The sequence below is a fragment of the Neltuma alba genome, unplaced genomic scaffold, assembly GCF_004799145.2.
Source record: "Neltuma alba isolate B1F8T4 unplaced genomic scaffold, ASM479914v2 tig00002615_pilon, whole genome shotgun sequence".
Classification (NCBI taxonomy): domain Eukaryota; kingdom Viridiplantae; phylum Streptophyta; class Magnoliopsida; order Fabales; family Fabaceae; genus Neltuma; species Neltuma alba.
In genome coordinates, this window is record NW_021632939.1 from 36,376 (window position 1) to 54,746 (window position 18,371).

The following is an 18,371-nucleotide window of genomic DNA, read 5'->3' on the forward strand; positions in this document are numbered from 1 at the left end:
TTCCTTAGCTATTCACATGCTCCTAATAATCACCATTATCATATATATACTGTTCTAGTTTTTAATATAAATCACTTGTATCATTTTATCACATACCAAAAAATGTACTAAATTAATAAAAAAATTCAATTTTATTCTTATTAAATTTTTTTTATGTTTACAAATCATTTTCATATCTCTGCTTTCTTTTTTCTCTTTCTAATAAAAATTAAATAAGCATAAAATTAAAAAATCAACATTAAAGTACACTATTAATTAATTATTTTAGAACCAAAACTTATTTTTGCCAATAACTGACATATATTACCAATATGGCATTTGCTAGGTCGTGAGCTAAAATGGGAGGGTACTTAAATATTCTTAAATATATATATCTATTTGTTCTTTCCAAAAATTGAAGGGAATGAATGTAATCGAAGTTGAAGTTATGCCGTTGGCCGGGAACTGACGTCCTGCGATGGCGGTATCGCGAGGCGGCTCCCCTAAAACAGACAGGAGGAAGCAACACAACAATAGAATTACAGTCATAGAAGAAGCTTAAGACGCATGTTCCGGTGGGGCCACGGAAATCAACGGTGGGCCCCACGATGCAGGCTATAAATAGAGTTGAGGTAAATATAAGTAATATTATTTAATTGGTGACTGGAGAGTTCTGACCAAAAAAAGTATAAAATTACCACATTAACAATTAATTAGTTTTATTTTCTTCAGTTAATAATTTAGTATCATATCAGCTCTCATGCGGGGCAACGTGAGACGGCGATCAGCGGCTGCGTGTCGGCTTTAAGGAGCCCTTGGCGGCAAGCGGCAGTTTCCTTTTGCAGTTAAGGAGCCTCACCTATAATAAAGCTCGCAGGGTCATAGCCCCAGACGAGACATTATCATTAATTGATTAGTTCGTGCTGCTTTTTCGTAAATGCAAAATGTTGCCGAGCGTTTTTCTGCTTCTGCTAGCTGGCCTGCTCCGACGCTTTGTTAGTTATACTGCGCCTCAGAGTCGTATCGTATGACTCTGACCTCACCTCACTTCTGTCCTCTGGCCCCACAATCATATAGCGCTCGTACGATTGCCACTAGCATACCGTCCTCCCCTCACTCGCCTCTCTCTCCTGTCATTTTCTAGTTCTCCATCAATTTCACTAAAGCTAACCACTAACTTCGTGATCCTGCACTGTTATGCTATACTTTTCGTTGTTAGACTGGTAATCTTCAATTATCTTTGCTTGTTTGTTTCATAATTTTTCTGGGTTATTTCGTTTTCTGTCTTTCCCACACCATTTTCACTGCTGTACCTTATATGCTATATGTATCTGCTCTCCCATCTTCCTCACCAGCCTACTTGCGCACTTTTCTTGCTAAACCTCGCTGTTCTGCTTCTCTGTCGTTCTTTTCCTCTTCTTCTTTTCGATGGCTTTGTGTCACCTAGTTTTTACTCTTACTCTCGTTGTCATCTTCTCTCTGGTGGTTTTCTCGTACCAGCAACCTCCGCTGGACGCTGCTGAGCAGGAATCGGTTTACCGGGTGCTGGACTCAGTCAACTCGGCCATTCCGTGGCGTTCTCTCTTCCCCGACGATCTTTGTGTCTCTGCCCCTCACGGCGTGGTTTGTGACTATTCTTCTGAATCTGATGGTTCTGGTGATGGCAACGAAACGGCACACATTGTTGAGTTGAACTTCGGGTATTTGTCAGACTTCACGCCTAACCCACCTTGCTCTCAAAATGCGACTCTCGACCCTCTCCTCTTCAGTTCGTTTAAGTACCTTCGCAAGCTCTTCTTTTACAAATGTTTCAACGGGTCTAGGGTTTCTCTGCCTGATGTTCCTCCGTCTTTTGGTTCGGGTCTTGAGGAGTTCGTGTTCATCGAAAATCCGTCTTTGGTAGATCCTTTGGATGGTATATTACGTAATTTTACGAATTTGAGGAGGCTGGTTTTGACGGGAAATGGGTTTTATGGTGAAGTTCCTAACCTGATAGGTGGTTTAGTTGGTCTGGAAGAGATTACGCTGTCCAGAAATCAACTTGCTGGTGAACTTCCTGGGAGTTTAGGTGATTTGAAGAAGCTAAAGCTTCTTGATCTTAGTCAAAACAATTTTGAGGGGCCTATTCCTGAATCACTTGGTAGTCTCACGGAGCTTCTAAAGCTTGATATGAGATCCAACAGATTCACGGGTAAGATCCCAGAAAGTTTCAGACACTTGCAGCGCCTCGAGTTTTTAGACCTCAGCTACAACCTTTTCGGTCAATTTGGAATTCCTCTGTTCCTGGGAGAAATTCCCGGATTAAAGGAAGTGTATTTGAGTGGGAATCCTCTAGGTGGGAAGATTCCAGAAATATGGGAAAATCTTGAAAGTATCAAAACAATAGGGTTTTCAGACCTGGGTTTGATTGGTAACATCCCTGCATCAATGGGGTTTTATCTCAGAAACCTGTCTTATCTTGGGCTAGATAACAACAAGCTTGATGGGCCTGTGCCTGAGGAGTTTTACCACCTAGATCTAATAGAAGAAATAAACTTGGAGAACAACAATTTGAGTGGTAGAATCCCATCTTCCATGGAATTCAGAGAAAAGCTAAAGTTGGCAGGAAACAGACGGCTCTGTGTGGACGACACATTGATGAATGCTAAAAACAGAGGCAGCTTGGGGAAATTAAAGCCCTGCAGCAAGAAAGCAGATATTCCTGATGTTGTCACTTTCAATGGAGTTTCTTTGGTCCAATTTTATCCTCGTTTCTTGTTCACTTCCCTGGCGATTTTGTTTGTCTTTACATGTTTATGAGGGTGGTTCATCCTTAGGACTAGTCAAGAAGAGACCAAATTTTTTTTTTTGCCCATTAAAAATAGCAAATCACATGTTATACTTAGTGTAGGTAGGAATTTTAAGAAATGCCTCGCGGAGGAATGGTAACGACTAGTGATAACTGATAACACTGCATCTAATTAGTGCCAGAAGCGCATGTTCATTTATTTTCCATTATTTTCCATTATATTTTTTGGTTTTGTTTTATTTACTCTTTTGATGGATAATATGCATGCATGAGCCGCTTCCCAATGCCAGTTTTTACAAGTGGTGCTGTGGCGGCAAGCGTAACTCGAGCACACATATTTTTTTTCACTCGAAAAACGAGCACATATATTTCTGTTACAACTTACAATAACGTACTACAGTACTCTTTTACAGAATATATATTATATAAGAGTAAAAATAAAATTTATTAAATTTTAAGACAAGTTATAGATAAAGTTTGATATTTTTGCTAGTTTCGATAAAATATATTGAAAATGTCTTGTAAATAAAATGAGGTGAGTATTGTATTATGAGAAAAGTAGAATTTGACATCATCACTCAAAGTTTAAATTGCCCTGTTAGAAGGAGTAAACTTATCCAAAAATAATAAACTAAAGTTCCATCCAACAAAAGATGGGCAAATACAATTAATTAATTTGTATGCAAAAATGCGATTGCCAAAAAAAGGACGATTTGTAATGGGGAAACTAGAAACAGACAATTAGAAAATGGCGAAAAAATATATATGGACAGAAGAGGGGATCTTGTTTCAAGTCTGGACTATGCAAAACTCGTTATTTTTGGACGGCTGTGAGCAAAACACTAGCTGGTTAGCTAGTAAGAAGTGACATTTACCTACACGGTTACACCGGTTTCTGTGGGTGAAAGAGGGGGGTGGGTGGGGGACAAAATACTTACACCAATATCTCGAGAAATTTCACTTATCATTATCCTTTTTCACTCTGTGCGTCCTCGTCGAAGGACCTTTGTTTGTTCCTGGACTTTGTTAGGGAGCAAGACGGCGACCCGACGTCCAAATCCGAGTTTTGAGATTTCAATCTGGATTTTGTTGATCCGCCACCAGCACTACTAGAAGCTTCTTTGGATTTCTTCCTTCGGGACTTCTTGGGAATGCCAGGCAGATTCCTCGCTGGCGACTCACTTCCTTCGCCCAAATCACAGGCCGCGGAGCTTCGAGAATCCTTGTTTTTCGATGACCTTCTCTGCCTTGGCTTTTCTGGCTTGTCTCTGCTCGGTGAATCCATGATGAAGTCGCCGCTCGACTGCCGTCTCGATGACTTCGGTATATCCGGTGAGTCTCTATCCGACGAATTCACAGATCTCGGCGTTCTTCCTCTTGAATCTATTCGTAAAACATCAACCATTATTACTGATTATTACACAGTGAATATGGTCCAAAAATGATCATCCTTTCACTTCTCAATTTAAATCTTACAGATTGGCAGTTTTTATCATACATGCAAAATAATGGTGGGGCTGTTTATATATATATATATATATATATATATATTAAATCTATACTTTATCATAATTTGTACGTGCAGATTTTGTGATGAGAATGAGCTGAAAGGTAAACCATGGGGAAAATCACGATAAGTACTAACGAAGGGGTGTAACATCCAAGTGGACAATATGTAATGATGAGCTCCGCTGTAAAAAATACTAATAGATCCATACTCTTTACTTGTTATAGGAATTTTGTCGGTGACCATGTATTCCTTTAGTGAGACCTGAATCATCATGATTTTGCCATTTATAGACTCCATGTTAGGTCCAATACACAAACTCTAGAGCCAAAAAGGGAACTTGATGCGGTTCAATTCAACAACCTGCAGGCTTCGGGAGCAAGAGATAAAAAGGGTACGTACCTTGGGAGGTGAACATGTCAATCTCTCTGTTAGCGTTGATGTTATGAAGGTCTCCGTTAACATCTGGAGGAGCTCCCGGGGTGTTTTTAAACTCGTTCATCTGAAAGGCTTTTTGTGAGTACAAATTTACACCCACCAACCTATCTATATACTATACCCGAAACTGCACCAATGTATTTCCATAATAAATAATGCTAAATACAACAATACAAGAGCCGTGTAACTATTTCATAATTACCCAGCTGGGTGAATTTACTGATGGGCCATCCCATCCTATATGAGCCACGTGCTTTACGTCTGTAGGGTTACCAATCTGCATTTCTTCCTCTTTTTCATTATCTGCGTGCATAATCATTCATCTTTTTTCATTACCCTCATAAGAAATCGAAGTCACTATACGTACGATTAAGAGAAAAGGATTCACGAACCAAATATCTGAGAAATGTATCTCAGCCCTTTCAGAAGGCCCTTCACCTTATTGTTGGACGACGCCGCCATTACATCAAACTATAATCTACCTTTGTTGTGCGTGAATGTATATACCCGATGAGATCAGAATCAATTAATTCTCTCGCAAGAATTCATGGGTTTTTGAATTGAATATTCCAGGGAAAATCCATGGGGGTGTGTGGTTTATGAGGCACATCCATGTATGTGTTTTCCTTCTTTCTTCTCAGGGACTTGGTTTGCGAAGGATGTGTTGTGTTTGTTTTGTGGGAGATGAAGAAAGAGAAAATCGGTTCAGGAGTTGAGGAGAGGTTTCGATCGACACAGGAAGTTTCATGGAAATGGGAATGATGTGAGAAAAAGGATGAAGCTGAGAGAGGAAATCGGTTTAAAGGATATCCATCTTTAACTTCGTTAATTTAGTGGCGATAATTTGTTTGTTGTTTTTTACACATCGTTCAAATCCACAAGCTCATCGAAATTTTAGGTGTGTCGTTTGGGGCAATAATCCCACTGTTAGAAAGTAATCTCGAACGTACGTGCTGCTGTATTATTTACTATTTATGAAGGTGATTTTCCCTGGGCAAACACATTAATTAGGAACGTCGACATATAATAATATAAGGACTTTGTCAAGGACGTACGGGATAGTATATATCTTTTTCCCTTACATTGATTTTATGATTCAATTACCAAAGAAATTGAGATTTACTTCTTGATTTTTAATGAAGCATCCATATTTTAGAACTCAAATAATAAGCGAAATATAAAAATGGGATTTTAAATGTTTTACTGATGAGTTTCTTTAACTTATAAATTATCTAATATTAAAATAATGTTAACATTGACAGCAATATCAAGCACATTTTTTCAGCTAGTATAGCTAACATTCTCATTATTCATCAAACAAATTTTAGTTAGCTATCCTGCTCATATCATTTTAGTTAATCTTCGGGGGTTTGATTTAAATACATAAACCTGTATTTAAAAAATAATTGAGTGGTAAAAAATATACACATTAGAACAGAGGACCAATTATTTATTATGCTTCAAGTGAAAAAATTTATCCTAAAATGCCGCACTTTGAGAAGAAATTTACTCAGCTGCTACTAATTTGTATGGAGATATTGTAACGCTAGAGTCTCGTCGTCCCAAAGTCGGATTTAAATAAAGTGGACTTCGTTAGAAGTTAGAATCAAAGATAATTCTCTATTTTAACGGAGGTTTTCTCTCTCTTGGAATCCGTGCTTGACGAAGGTTTTTGCGATGGATGAGAAAGTGCCCCCAAAAGTTCCACTGGACAGACCTTCGAACGAACTGGTGCTAGAGAACTATAAGAAAAAAAAGAAGAAGAATGGACATGAGTCATCATCATCTCCTGAACCGTCCCCACCCACATTGGAGGGGAAAGGAGAAGAGCAAAACCCCCCTACTCCTATGGAGCAAGACATAAGCAAGGTGGCAGAAAACGAAACCATGGATGGACCATGCGAACGTAAGGAAGGTGAAGAAACAGTGTCCCCCAAGCAGCCTAAAGGATTCTCGTACCAAGATTCGCTACTGGGAATGGGATATAATGGAATGGAAAATGGAGCAGCTGATATGAAGGAAGACGAACTTATGTCAGACTTGATGAACAGAACATGGAAAGTCCCGGAACCACTGGAGGAAGTGAAACAATTGATGCATGTGTATCTTGTCGTCCCTATCAAACAGGGCGAATACAATGAATGGTGCCTACCTTGGAATACCACACTCATCATCACGGTTTTAGGTCAGAGATATGATGTCTATCATCTTAAAGATTTGCTCGCTCGTATCTGGGGGATCAAAGCTTTTTAGGTCATCGACTTGCCAAACAATTATTTTTCTGTACGTTTTATTGATAAAGAAAACTGGGCAGCCCACTATAACAAAGTCTTGTTTGGGGGCCATGGGCAATACATCAACATTGTGTGTTGGTGCAACGCTGGTCACCTTATTTTGATGTGTATAACAATCAGCTGCGAAGAATTGCTACGTGGGTTAGAATACCAGGAATGCCTCTTCATTGTTATAACAGAGCTTTCATCTCGAGGTTAGGTGGGCGCATTGGATGAACCCTAAAGGTTGATATGAATACGTTAGATGTGGGAGCTCAGTCAGATCTCAAAATAGAGCGGGGTCGGTTTGCCAGGATCTGTGTTGAGTTGGACCTACAGAAGAAGCTGGTCCCCCGAATCATTACCGCAGGTGCGGTGTATAATGTGGAATATGAGGGGCTCGGTCTCCTTTGTTTCAACTATGGGAGATATGGTCATCAGAGATATTCATATCCTTGGGCTCTAAATTGTGGATTAGACATGGGTATGGCAGGACAAGCGCCATCAACAAGCACGACACCAGTAAAGACACTAGAAACTGCAATTCCTTCTCTGAGTGATAAGTTTGGCCCCTGGATGATAGTCAGAAAGGCAGGTAGAGCACGCAACAAGAGGTGTGAGGGAAACAGAGATTCAAAAGGCAAAGTTCAAAGGGGTATGGCTAAAGTCAGAAAAGTAGGGAAACCTTCCTTCCGGATGAGGTTTGACACCTTAGCCGACCTAGAGCAAGAGGAAGGGATGTTAGAGGGTCATTATCCTAACTGGAGAAAGAATACCACTAAAGGGGGGGATGAGGGTCCCAAGATGTATCCTAACTCAAATAGGAAGGGACCAGAGAACCAAAGCAAACAAAACCAGAGGAAAAATGGGAAAAAGGCCGAAATACCAAAGTCAAAAGGAAAGGAAAATGTGGGTATGCCAGCTACCACAAGTGAGAAGCAAAGGATGGGTCCAAGCCCAAAAAGTCAAACCAGTCCAATAGTCATTACTAACAAGACCAGACCAATTACCGAAACCCAAAGAAGACACCTTGTGGTGAGTAGAAACCTTCAAGAGTTGGAATCCCGTGTAATGTTACCAATTTCCAAACCAGGCCCTTTAGCAATTGTTGGGCCCATTAATCAAACTTGTTCAACACAGGGACCACCAAACAAACCGTTTCACCTGGGAGAGCAGATGCCGTCGAACTCGACCAATGATCATTGTAGACCCTGAAGTCATAGTTCACAAGAGCAAGCTTCCTGCACCGATCTACAGATAGCTCGGAGAAATGAGAATGAGCCTACCTTACAGGCGGAGGGAGACCCACTTGGTGGAATGGAATTGATGGAGTATGTGGAGCAAGAGGTGGATGACTTTAATGTCGAGTAAGTCCCTCATAGCTACTCCTTGGTTTTTTAGTTTTTTAATAATTATATCAACATGGAACTGTCGGGGGTGGGGTGCAGAACCTTCCCTCATTTATTAAAAGAAATCATTTTTAAGCATGGGATCTCTGTCATGTGCTTGGTCGAGACGAGAATAAGTGGTAGTCGGGCTAATAAAATTGTACGTAAACTGGGCTTTTTTGACTGGTTGAGGGTGGAGGCAACTGGTTTCACAGGAGGAATTTGGTTACTCTTGAATAACCAGGAGAGAAATATGGAATATTTGGCTTCAAATATGCAACTGATCCATTGTAAACTCACTGACATGAAAAATGGCGAAGTAGCTTGTGTAAGCTTTGTGTACAAGGAAACAAATCAGGCTAAGAGCAGAGCGCTATGGGATTCTTTATCTGCCATTCATGACAATATGCGTGAAGCTTGGCTTGTTTTAGGTGACTTCAATTGTTTCTTGGATGAAGGGGATAAAATTGGAGGGAGTCCTCCAAATAAACTCGCAAGTCAACAATTTAGAAACTGTCACTAGATGCGAATTGCTAGAGGTGCCGGTGATTGGGGATCATTTCACTTGGGAGAAAAGTAGAGTCAGAGAATGACTAGACTAGGTCTTTTGTAATTTTCAGTGGGAATCAACTCACCCCCTGATGAAGGCCCTACATTTGTTGAAATACAAGTCTGACCATCAAGTCCTTGTAGTAGGAAAGCCATCAGACAGATCTAATAGAGTTCGACAATCCCCTTTTAAATACCAAGCGGCTTGGTGCCTTGAAGAAACTTTTGGTGAGATTGTTAAATCATCTTGGGCAGACAAAAAGTGGGAAGAGGGATGCAGAACTTTCCAGAATAAAGTCAGTGCCTGGAATACGGATGTGATAGGAAGCATACCAAGATGAAAGCGAGAAACCATAAGGAGACTGGAAGGGATTGACAGATGCAAGCAAGCAGGCTCTCCAAATGGGCTCTGTAAACTTGAACGAAGGCTATGGAAGGATTACCAAAAGCTCTATCATCAAGAGGAACTCATCTGGTACCAAAAGTCTTAATGTAAGTGGCTTTAGTATGGAGACAGAAATAAGGTTATTTCATGCTACAACGGTAATAAGAAGGAAAAAGAAGAATATTGAGGCACTGCAAGACGTGAATGGGGAGTGGTTCACAGATGCTAATAACTTGAAACAAATAGCAGTGGATTATTTCACCAATCTGTATACAAAGGATAATTCAGTGACAACTTGTCTAAACTGGCCATTGAGTTTCCATAGCTAGATACGTCTCAACTTGATTTCATTCAGAGGGAAGTTACAGCCATTGAGATCAAGAATACGACGTTTGAAATGGGTGCCTTCAAAGCACCGGGCCTGGATGGCCTTTAAGCCCATTTCTTTCAGACCCAATGGTAGTTGGTAGGAGATAAGGTTTGTAACCTGATACAAAATGAGTTCAGGAACCCAAAAAGCATCAAGAGCATTAATCAAACAAACATCATCCTCATACCTAAGGTAGACCATCCAACAACTCTTAAGGAGTTACGACCTATTTCTTTGTGCAACGTCTGGTTTAAGATAATCACAAAACTCCTTGTGAATAAGCTGAAGGGAGTTATAGGACGACTGGTCAAACTAAATCAGTGTAGCTTTATTCAAGGAAGACAGAGCTGCGATAATATAATTATTGCCTAGGAAGCTATACACACAATGAGATCTAAAAGGTCTGTCAAAGGATATGTTACTATTAAAGTGGATATGGAGAAAACCTATGATAGATTAGACTAGCATTTTATGGAAAACATGTTAACCTCTCTGGGTTTTGCAAATGCCTTTGTGAATATCATTATGCAGTGTATCTCTATGGCTTCTATGAGAGTACTTTGGAATGGTAATCCCTCCATTGAGTTCTATCCGTCAAGAGGGGTTCGCCAAGGGGATCCTCTGAGGCCCTACCTCTTTGTTTTGTGCATGGAACGACTGGGACAGATCATATCCTATGAAGTCAAACAACAATGATGGAAATCGTTGAAGTTGAGCACTCAGGGACCAGCTTTATCTCATCTCTTTTTGTCGATGACCTGGTGCTGTTCAACGAGGCCTCCTCAGCCCAGATAGAGGAGATTAGAAGAGTCATGAAATTTTTTTAATGGAATTTCAAGACATAAAATAAATGTACACAAGTCAAAATGTGCACTTCAATAGAGCTTATGAGTATAGCCAGATGCTTGGTATTACTTTGTGCGCAGACTTGGGTAAGTACCTCAGAGTTCCCCTGTTACATAAAAGAGCAGTTAAACTCCACTATGCTCCCATCATTCATAAGATTCATAAGAAGCTTGCCAAGTGGAAGGGAAATTTTTTAAGCATGGCAGCGAAGACGGTGCTGATAAAGTCAGTTTTATCCAGTATCCCAGCTTACCAAATGCAAACTCTCCTCTTGCCAAAAGGGGTCCTACAAGAAATTGATAAGATTAATCAAGACTTCTTCTGGAACCATAGCCAAAGCAACAAACGCATGCATATGATAGCTTGGGATACAATCAAGAAAAGCAAGGATTATGGTGGCTTAGGTATTAAGGACTTGGTTTGCCAAAATACCGCTTTCATAATGAAACTTTACTGGGGATTGCTAACGAAAACGGAAGCCTTATGGGTCAAATGCCTTAGAAGCAAATATGACTGTGGTTCTGAGAAACTCCCAAAAGTTGAGGAAAAAAAAGAGAACAGTCAGCTGTTTAGAATAGTATTGTAAAAGTCTGGGATTCTTTCTACAAGGGTGTGGGAAGTAAATTAGGCAACATAGTGTCCACAAATGCTTGGGGGGAACGGTGGTGCCCTACAAATCTACCTCTCATCCAGCATGTTGAGAAAAACTTGCACATAATCTATCATGAAGACAATGTGAAGAGTTTTGTAACAACAAAGGTGACTGGGACATCATGAAGCGGCCAAACTTCTTACCGCACTAGGTTGTGGAGAGGATTAAATTGGTTAAACCTCCAAACAGAGTGGATAATGATTGCTTCTATTGGAGGAATTCCTCAGATGAGAACTTCAGTGTAAAGTCAGCGTACAAAATGATGTTTGAACAACAGCAGAATCAAAACGAAACACATTGGAACCGCATCTTGCGTTGGCCTATCTCTGAAAGAGCAAAAGTCTTCATACGGCAAGTTTTCCATGAGCGAATACCTACCAATGCTCTTAGATACAAGAGAGGAGTGAGTGAGAATCCCTACTGTCCGTTTGAGTGTCAAAGAGAGGAATCTATTATTCATACACTTCGTGACTGTGAGGAAGCAAAAAGAGTGTGGATTTATTTTATTGACCCAATGTTTATCTCTGGTTTTTTTCAACTGATTTACAGGGATGGCTTAAATGGAACAGTAAACATAATCCTAGCACAAGACGATTTTCTCACTAGCCGTGGCTTAAAATCTTTGGAAGTATCTGTTGGCTCATTTGAAAGAACAGATGTAGGAAGGCCTTGGAAGGGACACACGAACAAGCAGGCGAGGTGATCAACAAGGGCATCCACTATTTTATGGAGGAAACGTCAAATAGCAGGTATAAACACAAAATATACCAAGTGCCTGAAAGGGAGGAATGCAAGTGGGCGAGACTGAAGGAGGGCTATGTCCGTGTTGATGTAGATGGCTCGGTAGACAGCAGGAGAAATGCAGCTTGTGGCGGGGTTATTAGGGACGATCAAGGCAAATGGCTATGTGGTTTCCAACAAAACCTTGGTTTTATTCCATCCACAACTACAGAATTGCAAGCCATTTGCATTGGGCTTCAGGTTGCTAAACAATCGGGTTTCAAGAAAGTTCAACTATTCACAGATTCAATCCAAGCTGTTCAACTACTTATGAATGATCACGGAAACTTCCACCCGGTAGGTGATGTGATCGATAGAGCGAGGTCGCTGATCTTCTCCAATTGGGACCTTGAGATATCTTTCTCGCACAGAGAATCGTTAAAATGCGTTGATCTCATTGCCAAGAAGGCCCACCAATCAAACTTTTCAAACACGTTGCTTCAAGACCCTCCCCCTGACTGTCTTGAGCTCCTTGTCAATGACCTTCTTTAGTTCTCCTTTCTTTATATTTCTGTTTAGTTTGGTTTTCTTCCTTAGTTTTTAGGCTCTGTCTTTTGTTGTAATTTCAAGCTATCTTGTCTTTCGATTCAAAAAAAAAAAAAGAATAAAGTGGACTTCGAATATTCAATGCCTTTTTTTAAAATTCTTTTGGCCACAACGAGAGTACGTGACTCAAAATCTGCTTATTGGAATTTGACATTTATATTTCAGGCCGAAAGAAGAAGATTTTTTTTCACCAGGAAAAAAAAAAGAATTTATAATGTTTTTGCCATCATATATATATATTTTTTAAAGCGAACCCGATGCTCGAGACGAGTCATTAACCGCCAGATTTGGTGCTTTTTGAATCTGTGAAATTACGCGGGGTTAAGGGTTCAGTGTTCCTATTTTCCCACTGAGCCCACTCGACTAACCTGAAACCCTAACTCATGCTTTCATGATTCGGAGTGTTACATCTCTGTTACCGTGCAATTTCACTCAGTTTGGTATAAAGTTACAGTAACTTAATCGGTGAAAATGGCGATGGCTGGCTTGTACAGGCGGTTACTTCCTTCCCCGCCTGCGGTAGAATTCGCTTCATCTGAAGGAAAGGTTTGTCGCACTTGTTTTACCCTCCACCTACATTCCTCTGTTTGTGCAACTGCTTAAATCGGGGTATTTTCTGGGATGATTGTCGGCTTGTTGCATGTATTTCCAGTTTGAGATGATGCGGCTTCAAGCTTTGAAATAGATTGCGTAGTAATAATTCAATGTTTCTCTGATCAGACATTGTTACGATTGGTTTTGGATTTTTCCATGCATATTATCATCTCTTTTTAATTCACGAGTCAATAACCCAATTTCGTTGGCTTCCAGCAACTTTTTCTTGAAGCCATTCAAAATGGAACAATGGAAGGATTTTTTAGATTAGTTTCTTATTTTCAAACACAATCAGAGCCTGCGTACTGTGGATTGGCAAGCTTATCCATGGTCTTGAATGCTCTTGCTATTGATCCTGGAAGAAAATGGAAAGGTACGCGTATAGTTTCACGAGCAATTATACTTTACGGTGCACCTTTGACTCCATAGATGATAACTTTATTCTAGGGGATTGAGGAGCCAAGACTTGATGTAATTCCACTGTCGTGGCTCATAAAAACTTCCCAAGCTTTAGTTAGTTAAGTTGATATTATTTTTCATTATCCTCAAGATTCCTTCAATTTCCTGGAAAAATATTGATGGGAATTGGATCATGACATTTGTCCATTCTAAGAGGAATGATTCAATTAATCTTATACCAATATAGTGTGTTTACATGTTGCTTTCTTCTTTATATTCCTTCGTTCCATGGCTACATCCTGACATGTTAATGTCTTGTTACAGTGTGGGGCTAGTGGCTGCTCATTTTTTAATTTCTTGCCACACCTTATCATCTGCAGCAAAAATTCCTTACACTGACTGCAGTATCTTCTTTATAAGTAATTGAATTTAATAAGATCAATCTGAGTTTTGTTAATGTTGTCAAACGTATCGCTCTTGGAAAATTTGTCTACAGGTCCTTGGAGATGGTTTGATGAATCTATGTTGGACTGTTGTGAACCTCTAGAAAAGGTCAAAGCCAGAGGTATCTCATTTGGGAAGCTTGTATGCTTGGCTCATTGTGCTGGAGCAAAAGTTGAGGCCTTTCATACGAATCAGAGCAACATTGATGACTTCCGCAAATACGTGATGAGATGTTCAGCCTCTGATGATTGTCATATAATCTCTTCATACCACAGAGCTGTTCTCAAACAAGTATGTATTACTACTTTGATGCTACAGGAAATGACAAAATTTTGTTGCTTTGTTCATTGTTATTCACCATTTTCCACTCTGTGATGTTCCCATTACCAATGGTTTTGAATCTATAGCTTTTACGAGGTTAAGAAGTTGCAAATTTTCTATTGCCCATGTCTATTATTACCAGTAATTGAGTATTTCTATTTGAGCTTTACAAGATGAGCTTCTCATATACCATTACCCAGTATCCTTGGTAATCAATATTGATATGTTCTATTGTGGAATAGCAAGAATAGTAATTAAATTTTCATGACAGACTGGAACTGGTCATTTTTCTCCTATTGGTGGCTATCATGCTGGAAAGGACATGGCCCTTATTTTGGATGTTGCACGTTTTAAGTATCCTCCTCATTGGGTCCCACTTACCCTTCTCTGGGAGGGCATGAACTATGCTGTCGAAGACACCAGACAACCTAGGGGGTAGAGTTTCTTGAATCTGATTTTATAAAATTTCTGGTTAGTTTAACATGGTAAAGATGATTGAGATCAGCGGTTGCATCACTATTTGCTCAAGGATGATATGGAAAGAGGAGTGATTTTCTGTACAATAGATTTTTTTTTTTTGGTAATTGGACCTGGTAATTGTATGATGCTTCTTTTCTTTATGGCTATCTCAAAACTGGAAGACCTGTTGAAATCAAATCATGATAATTTATCTTTATGAAGGAGGTAGCATGAAATTTAGGTTCGAGTTACGGGAGATTTCTGATACATGAGGTATGGATCTTCTAAAAGGCGTCTTGTTGGGGTTAATATAGCAAATTCAACCTTGGTTTTTGTTGACTGGTACAAATTCATTGTCTTTTCTTTCACCTCCTAGTAAAACAAAATATATACTAAAGGAATACATTACTCATGCAAATTTTGCTCATTTCTTCATGTCATTTCCCTCTATGTTATAGTCTACTTTTTTTCTCTTGGTAAATGAAGAAATAACGCATTTAATGGGAGATTATATTTACTTCTGTTAGTTTCTATCCACAGGTTCATGCTTATATCAAGGCCTCACAGGGACCCTGGTATGCTTTATACCCTGGTATGTTGCATCTGTTATAAAGTCAGTCAAAACATCACAAACAAAGTAAACAATCAAGAGTTTTGTTGCGGGTATCACATTGTTGGATAGTTCTCCCTACATTGATTTGTTGGATAATTCTTTTTTCCTCTCTGAATTCGAGCATGAAGAGTGAAGTATAGGGCTTGCACAGATGTACAATTAGAGATTCCTTCATTGTTATTGTTTGTCCATTAAATCATGATCCTTTCACCATCCTTCATCAGTTGGGCATATTTTGTTTATGTATGTTATGCTCGTTTAATTTGATTGCTGATGTTGGTCATTGGATGTATTATGCACTTTTGCTGAAGATATGTGTTGTTCTTGAACTTGTAGAGCTGCAAACATGAGAGTTGGATTAGTATTGCAAAATTCCTTATGGATGATGTTCCCCTTCTACTAAAATCAGACGACGTGAAGAATGTTCACAAGGTGCTCTCAGTTGTAGTCAATTCGCTTCCATCTAATTTTGGGGATTTTATCAAGTGGGTTGCAGAAGTCAGGAGGCGAGAGGATGGTAGTCCAAGTTTGAGTGTAGAGGAGAAAGCTAGGGTTTCTATTAAGGTAATGGTTATACTTTATCTAATTGTCATGTTTCTGTCCATCAGTAGTTAATCCTATTTTGTGCTCATAGTTTTAAGAGGTACATTTTGTTCTGCAGGCAGAAGTATTGAAACAGGTGCAGGAGACTCGGCTTTTTAAACATGTCACTTCTTTTCTATCAAATTCTTGTTGTAGGCTGCCCTCTATTTCAGGTCACGGAGACACTTTACCTGACATTGCAGCAAATGTGTGTTGCCAAGGAGCAGAAATTCTAGGCGGGAAGCTCAGCTCATCGGCAGTGTATTGCTGTAGAGAAACATGTATGAAATGCTTGAAAGCAGAGGGTGACAAGCCAATCACAATGGTCTGTGGGACTGTAGTAAATGGTAACAATGAACAAGGGGTTGATGTTTTAATTCCTTCTCCTCAAGGACCGTGTTGTGATTGCTCTGGTCCAAGTAAGTACATTGAAATGCACCCAGCTAGCAGTGACGTGCTTACAGCACTGCTACTCTCGCTGCCATCCACAACGTGGATTGGCATCAAAGATGGGCAAGTCCTGAAGGAAATACATGAACTTGTTTCAATTGATAACCTTCCTACTTTGCTGCAAGAAGAGGTAAGAAGCTCTCATTTTCTTTTGATAAAAAAGGCTACTTTTACGTTAGTAAGTGTGATTGTTAATTATATTGTCTGCAATGATATTTTTTGAAACATCATTGCTTAATCTCGATGCCCAGGCATGCTGAATAGTAATATCTGCGTCATTCTATGCAATCGTTTATAATCACTAATTCACAAATATCTATATATCTTGCAAATAGGGAACTGTGCATTTTAGTCCTAGGAAGTGCTTGAATGAGGACAAGTTAGAGATCAACAAATGCCTCTGGACGATTTTTCCGGCCCTGGTCCCCCAGTAAACCTGAATTATTGTCCATACAATCTTGGTGCACTAAGCTATAGTGGAATAGGCTGATCATTAACTGAATACGTTGCTGTCACTTTTCAGAACATTGGCTTCTATTGCTAATTCTACTCTTTCCTGTTTCTACCTTTTTTTGTTGTGATATTTCCTGTTTCTACATTTCTTATCATAAATATATCCATCCCAGGTTTTGCACCTAAGAAGTCAGCTTCATATGCTAAAGAAATGTCAAGAGAACAAGGCAGATGAAGATCTTGGTGCGCCTGTCTCCTAGCATCACCATTTCTCATTTTCTTCATCGAGCCCATATATCCGTAAGACAGGCATTGTGAATTCAATAATTTAGGCACACCTTGCCGAAGCAATGTCCTGCGTCCAGTTATTTGTCCGAAAATAACTGGTATCTGGAACCCCTTGGTATCCGAAAATACCAAGGGGTCAGTTTTAAGGTTTAGGTAAATCATGTTATACAGACTACAGACTGAAGTTCTCGCTGGAACTTGCTTTGCACACGAGATTCAAGCATCTGGAGCACTGCCAGCTCACTTCATCACCCTATTAAGTTGTCCGGTATTATAAAGTCACTTGACGTGACTACTGTCTATTGGAGAATAAGTAAGCCTGTTGGTCAAAAAATTTATGGCAAGTTTTCACATTCACTTGTATTTTTTGAATGTCTCATTTATTCAACAGTGCGTGTTTGAATACTATTTAAACTTATTTTAAATAGCATGGTTACAATTGAAAGTGGTTTCATATATTTGGTAATACACTGGCGGCTTGCATTTTTTTATCCTTCTTAATGACGTGGTGGCATGGATTTTTCTTACTTCGTAAATCATGTTCCGCAAAGCTATCTATTATTGACCTTTCACATTTATTCTCTACGCAAATGATTAGGGAAACAAGGATTCTTCAATTTCCATAAAGTTTTTCTCTGTTACTATTTTCTATCTGTATAGACAAATAGTTTGTGGGTTATTGCTATGATATTGTCGTAAAATCAACAAATAAATTCTGTCTAGCAAAGACGACAATCAAAACGTAGTGAATGAATTGACTCTTTGTATGATTTTATTCGATCCCAAGAGAAGTCAAAAAAGAATGGGAGGATTAGTCCCAAGAAGAAAAATAATTACTAAAAATCCTAATAACAACTTGAGTAGGGTATAGTGACAATTTTAAAATAAAGAATGACAATTTTTTAGATTTATTTTGTAATTTTTTTTCCTCAGAATTTTATTGTAATTCTCTCAAAAAGAATTTGATATGATAACTAGACAAGGCCGAATTAGACATTTCAAAACAATATATAATAAAAAAGGCATTAAAAAGGTTATAAATTATTAACAAGGACTTTAAAAGTTAAAATACTTGTAATAACTCATTCTTCAATTGTTTTATTTTATAACATTGACAGAAAAGTTATAATTTTTAAAATATTATCAATATTTTTAATTATAATTTTTATTTTTATTGAAAAATAATTATAATTATATTTTTTAAAGAATTTAAATAGTAACAATTTATTCTATCGGTCTCCATTCTTTTTTTTAATAGAAAACAATT

At 38.9% G+C, this 18,371-nt stretch overlaps 4 protein-coding genes across 4 annotated transcripts; 3 read left to right on the forward strand and 1 right to left on the reverse strand.

The window, feature by feature from the left end:
- The first annotated feature begins 1,407 nt into the window (after positions 1–1,407).
- LOC114733745 (piriformospora indica-insensitive protein 2-like) lies at positions 1,408–2,778 on the forward strand. Its single transcript, XM_028921244.1, has one exon. It carries the CDS (start codon positions 1,408–1,410, stop codon positions 2,776–2,778), a length of 1,371 nt encoding a protein of 456 aa, XP_028777077.1.
- A 956-nt stretch (positions 2,779–3,734) lies between these two features.
- Positions 3,735–5,174, reverse strand: LOC114733763 (CRIB domain-containing protein RIC6-like). The gene is made up of 4 exons (XM_028921263.1): positions 5,105–5,174; positions 4,915–5,015; positions 4,677–4,776; positions 3,735–4,150 (listed from the first exon to the last, which is right to left on the reverse strand). Exons 1-4 carry the CDS (start codon positions 5,172–5,174, stop codon positions 3,735–3,737), a joined length of 687 nt encoding a protein of 228 aa, XP_028777096.1.
- A 6,727-nt stretch (positions 5,175–11,901) lies between these two features.
- Positions 11,902–12,447, forward strand: LOC114733774 (uncharacterized). Its single transcript, XM_028921272.1, has one exon. It carries the CDS (start codon positions 11,902–11,904, stop codon positions 12,445–12,447), a length of 546 nt encoding a protein of 181 aa, XP_028777105.1.
- Positions 12,448–12,823: 376 nt separating this feature from the next.
- LOC114733705 (glutathione gamma-glutamylcysteinyltransferase 1-like) lies at positions 12,824–17,598 on the forward strand. The gene is made up of 8 exons (XM_028921204.1): positions 12,824–13,047; positions 13,312–13,468; positions 13,991–14,229; positions 14,531–14,694; positions 15,259–15,310; positions 15,668–15,895; positions 15,993–16,493; positions 16,990–17,598. Exons 1-8 carry the CDS (start codon positions 12,973–12,975, stop codon positions 17,074–17,076), a joined length of 1,503 nt encoding a protein of 500 aa, XP_028777037.1. The 5' UTR covers positions 12,824–12,972; the 3' UTR covers positions 17,077–17,598.
- Positions 17,599–18,371: the final 773 nt, after the last annotated feature.

Coding starts and splice junctions, on each gene's coding strand:
- LOC114733763 (XM_028921263.1), bottom strand. CDS start 5,174: ATGGCGGCGTCGTCCAACAATAAGGTGAAGGGCCTTCTGAAAGGGCTG. Junction 5,016..5,104: donor ATACATTTCTCAGATATTTG/GTTCGTGAATCC, acceptor TTATGCACGCAG/ATAATGAAAAAGAGGAAGAA. Junction 4,151..4,676: donor TGACATGTTCACCTCCCAAG/GTACGTACCCTT, acceptor TTTTACGAATAG/ATTCAAGAGGAAGAACGCCG.
- LOC114733705 (XM_028921204.1), top strand. CDS start 12,973: ATGGCGATGGCTGGCTTGTACAGGCGGTTACTTCCTTCCCCGCCTGCG. Junction 13,048..13,311: donor TCGCTTCATCTGAAGGAAAG/GTTTGTCGCACT, acceptor GTTGGCTTCCAG/CAACTTTTTCTTGAAGCCAT. Junction 13,469..13,990: donor TCCTGGAAGAAAATGGAAAG/GTACGCGTATAG, acceptor ATTTGTCTACAG/GTCCTTGGAGATGGTTTGAT.
- LOC114733774 (XM_028921272.1), top strand. CDS start 11,902: ATGGAGGAAACGTCAAATAGCAGGTATAAACACAAAATATACCAAGTG.
- LOC114733745 (XM_028921244.1), top strand. CDS start 1,408: ATGGCTTTGTGTCACCTAGTTTTTACTCTTACTCTCGTTGTCATCTTC.